Source organism: Frankliniella occidentalis, unplaced genomic scaffold (assembly GCF_000697945.3).
Source record: "Frankliniella occidentalis isolate FOCC.00 unplaced genomic scaffold, Focc_3.1 Scaffold263, whole genome shotgun sequence".
Taxonomy (NCBI): domain Eukaryota; kingdom Metazoa; phylum Arthropoda; class Insecta; order Thysanoptera; family Thripidae; genus Frankliniella; species Frankliniella occidentalis.
Window position 1 is genome coordinate 52,523 of NW_026267389.1, and position 4,206 is coordinate 56,728.

The 4,206-nt window shown below is 49.9% G+C and overlaps 1 protein-coding gene across 1 annotated transcript; it reads left to right on the top strand.

The window, feature by feature from the left end:
- The first annotated feature begins 2,765 nt into the window (after positions 1–2,765).
- On the top strand, positions 2,766–3,218 carry LOC127750806 (uncharacterized). The gene has a single exon (XM_052273298.1). It carries the CDS (start codon positions 2,766–2,768, stop codon positions 3,216–3,218), a length of 453 nt encoding a protein of 150 aa, XP_052129258.1.
- The last annotated feature ends 988 nt before the right edge of the window (positions 3,219–4,206 follow it).

A 4,206-nucleotide genomic window follows, 5' to 3' on the forward strand; every position in this document is an offset into this window, starting at 1 on the left:
CGAGAGCGGTTGCATAAGCCCGCTTTAATGCTTTTTTAAAAGCAGAAGGGCGGGCTAAAAACGGTGGTGAGCAGCAGCAGGGACGGAGGCAGGGCGACGCGGCGAATTAGCCCATCATGGCGCTAGGCCGGGTACGAGAGGCCCTGTGTACAAACATGTACAGGTTAGAAATGCTGTTGGTTTGGAAAACAATACCTTGGTCCCTTGCTGCTGACACACACCTTGCGGGCGTCGAAGATATTGATGGCATCATGGTGAAAGGTAAGCAACTTAAACGGCACAACTCGCGAAAAGCCTACATAGGCAAACAGCCGACAACCATGGCAAGGCACGGCAGGAGCACGGAACGGCGCGTACTTGGCTGGGGCGACCGGCCGGCTCAGAGACCAACAGAAGACTGGCGAGCGGAGGTGAGTGGGGGCGTGGCGGAGCGTGGCGGCCCATCAGGCGGAGATGAGGCGCAGCGCGTCGTCTGCTGCGGAGTGGGAGTGGTGACTCGGAGCTGGCGCGCGAGAAAGAGGAGTGGTGGGAGTTTGGCTGCCTACCCTCCCGGCGGCAGACAAACGAAATATTTTTGGCGCATCGCGACACCAAGCAGGCCGCGAGCACAACTGGGGGACACAACGACCGCACACGACCCCCGAACAGGGCCGTGTGGGCCACGGTGCGCATCAACGGGAAGCCCGTGGCGATGGGGGTAACAATTATTATCGACCAGGCCGCGTGCCAAGAGTTGTGGCCAGGGGCACAGATCCAGCCCAGCCCACTGCGCTTGCGGGCGTGGAACGGCACAAGCGTGCCGGTGCTAGGCCAGATGATGGTGACAGCGTCGTTTGGGGGTATCACCGCGAACCTGGCTATCCATGTGGGAGGCGGACCGGGCCCAGTACTGCTTGGACGGGGCTGGTTCTACATGCTGGGGTTTAAAATTGTGCACGGGGCAGTACCGGACTGGGTGCAGGAGCTGAACTGGGCGCAATTAGAGAACAACCCGCAGAAAAAAAGAACCGCCCCAGCAAAACTAACCCACCCCCGCCTCCGACCCACGCTCTGCCACGGCAACCACGGGAAAAGGACTACTAGCAGCGGGGCAATACGCAAAGCGCTTCAGCTGCTTCGCGGAGGGACTAGGGCGGTACAGATACGCCCTGTAATTCTCAAGATGTCTTCAAAAGGTACTGGGCAAGACATGGAATCCTTAAATAGAGATAATACCGACCGCTTGGTGAGTGATGAAGATGCCCAGTCGAGGTAAATATTTATATAAGGACACGCAATACTGTGCTAGCATTCTGTTGGAGTGCTTATCTTCATAATTTTTGTTTCAGTACCCTCCAGAGCTGCTTCTTCCTGCTTAAGTTGCTACCAATGAAGAAAAAGAAAATGACAAGGTACGGAAAAGTGTGAAATCGACGTAAGTAAGTTGTTTTAGAAAGTTGCACTGAAAAGTATTTTTATAATTTTCAGAAAACGGAGGACCGGAAAAAATCCACAAATCAAGTAAAAGCAAGAAGAACAAAAAAACGGAAGAGTACTGACAGAGAACATGCTGAGAAGTCGTCCAAAAAACTCAAGAAGAACGAGGTTTCGACTCCCAGTTTTCCCAAGTCGTCGAGGATGCGTCGCAAGAGAGTAAAATTATAGATCTTACGCTCGACAAAGACAGCGATGCCGACTATACGACTGCAGTTGGTGAAAGTTCTGAGAGCAAGGTTAATCCCATTAAAACTGAGTCAAGTTTTTCACTGTTCGAGGATGATGATGATGATGTCGAACAGTTGTTGAGCCAATCTTTAGCCGCTTATACTGGCGTCACTGCGAATCTTTTAAAAGGAGGGCTGACAAGCCATAGGGCGTTTGGTCTTCCTTTTGAAGACGAAGGTCTAGGCCTTACCAGAAGTCAACAGGCTCAAAATCTTGAAGAGGCCGATGTAATAATATGGGATGAAATTTCAATGGTGCAAGCCTGGCACCTTCACGTCTTGGACAGATTTTTACGCGATGTAATGCGCAAAGAAGAGCCTTTCGGTTCAAAAATAATTATTTTAGGTGGTGATTTCCATCAAATTTTGCCTGTCGTGCCGGGGGGCAGTAGGGCAGACATAGTGGACGCTGCAGTAACGTCATCGAACCTTTGGCCGCTCTTTGAGAAATATACCCTTACCAAAAACCAAAGAGCACTTGAGGACCAGGAATATGCTGATTGGCTTCTCAAGGTACGTACCGCTTCTTATTGACTTCATGCACTTACAGAGTTTTAGTTGTGTGGAAAATAATTAATGATTCTGTTTGTATTGGAAGGTGGGTGATGGAACTGCAAATGAAGATGACTCAACAAGGATCCATTTAAGGAGTGACATAGTCGTGGATGGAATTCACAAACTCATAAATCACTGCTTTGGCAAAGATAAGAGGATGCACATGATGCAGCAATTTTGTGCCCAACAAATGAGTCCGCCAATTTCGTCAATGAATTAGTTCTGGAAAGGCTGATGCGAGGCAAAGAAGGGGATCGCGTGTACTACAGCACTACAACGCTTGATAAGTCTCGAGAATTGCAAGACGCACGCGATCAGCATCGTCTGCATTACCCAGCTGACTATCTGGACAAACTGGAGTCAGCGTCATTACCACCGCACAAGTTGCATTTGATACCAGAAGCGAATGTCATGCTCATAAGAAATTTGCGTGTCGGAGGAGGACTTTGCAACGGCACCCGATTGAAGGTGTTGAAATTGCATCCCAATCTGATAGTGTGCAGAATAATGACGGGGTCAAGAAAAGGTGAAACAGTTGGCATCTTTAGAATTACCATCACAACTAATGAATTGAGCCTGCCTGGAAAGCTGCGAAGACGTCAATTTCCCTTAAAACCATGCTACGCTATGACAGTCAACAAATCGCAGGGCCAAACACTAATAAGAGAAGGTCTCTACTTAAGGACTCCGTTGTGGTCTCACGGCCAACTCTGCGTCGCCCTCAGCAGAGTACGGTGTAGACAAGCAGTCAAGATAATGGGTAAAGAGGGGCAGGAGCAGGGTAGAATTAATGCAAACCGAGGAGCTGCTATGGCGGGCAACAACATTTACACCCTGAATCACATTTATGCTGAAGTTTTGCAAGCAGTCAACCAAAACACCTACTTACCAGCTGAACAGCAGGGCAACAATATGGCCGCAGACGTCCAGCCAATGTACATCGATCAAGAAGATGAATAAAAGGACAGGACAACTGACAATCCAGCCAGCTGTGATAAACTAAGATGATGTTATACTCAAAAATTAAAAAGTGTAGGGGCAATCCGAGTGGTGTGTTATTTCTTTGAATCAAATGTACGTATAAGACAAAGTCATGAAAAACCTTACATAGAAAGTTTTAAAATGCTCAAATTAAAGTTTTGCTTTTTGTCATTTCAGGTTTAACAGTCATCCTGTGACCTTGGAGAGGGGTGTTTGTTTATGTAGCCAGCTGCTTGCTACAAGTTTTGACCATATTACACCAAGCAGTTCGTGTGCATTTGGGTAGTTTCAAGTGTTTTGTAGTCCTAAATTACTAGGCTCTGCACAGGGGTAGAAAAGGAGATCGACCGCTTTCAGGCTGAGGGAATTTTCACCCCTGTCGCGTGGGCCAGATGGGCGACGCCGCTCGTCATCGTCACCAAGCCGGACGGGTCACCGCGACTGTGCGGGGACTATCGCCTGACAGTAAACAAGGCGCTAGCACATGACCCGCACCCAGTGACGACGTTGGATGAGGCGGGGTCAAAGTTTTATACAAAACTGGACCTTGCCGCCGCCTACTCTCAGCTGCCTATCACGGAGGAAACGGCGGAAATACTTACCGTCGCAACTCACAAGGGTTTATTCCGGATAAACCGCTTGGCTTTCGGAGTAACAACGGCTCCAGCGATCTTTCAACGTCTGATCGATGGCCTGCTCAAGGGCGTGCCAAAGACAGTCGTCCTACTTGACGACATATTGATCGCAGGCGCCACAGCGGCAGAGTTGGAATCCTCCGTGGAACTAGGTCCTCAAGAGGCTGAGCAACGCGGGGCTGCGGCTGAAATTCAGCAAATGCGAGTTCGGCCTGGAAGCAGTGCGGTACTTGGGACACGAAGTCTCGGCAGCGGAACTTAGGCCCTTGGCGGAGCGGGTGCAGGACCTACTCGACACACCGGCTCCTACAAGCGTGCCTCAGCTGCAAAGC

Excerpts from the sequence above, each read along its gene's own strand:
- LOC127750806 (XM_052273298.1), top strand. The coding sequence starts at position 2,766 with ATGACGGGGTCAAGAAAAGGTGAAACAGTTGGCATCTTTAGAATTACC.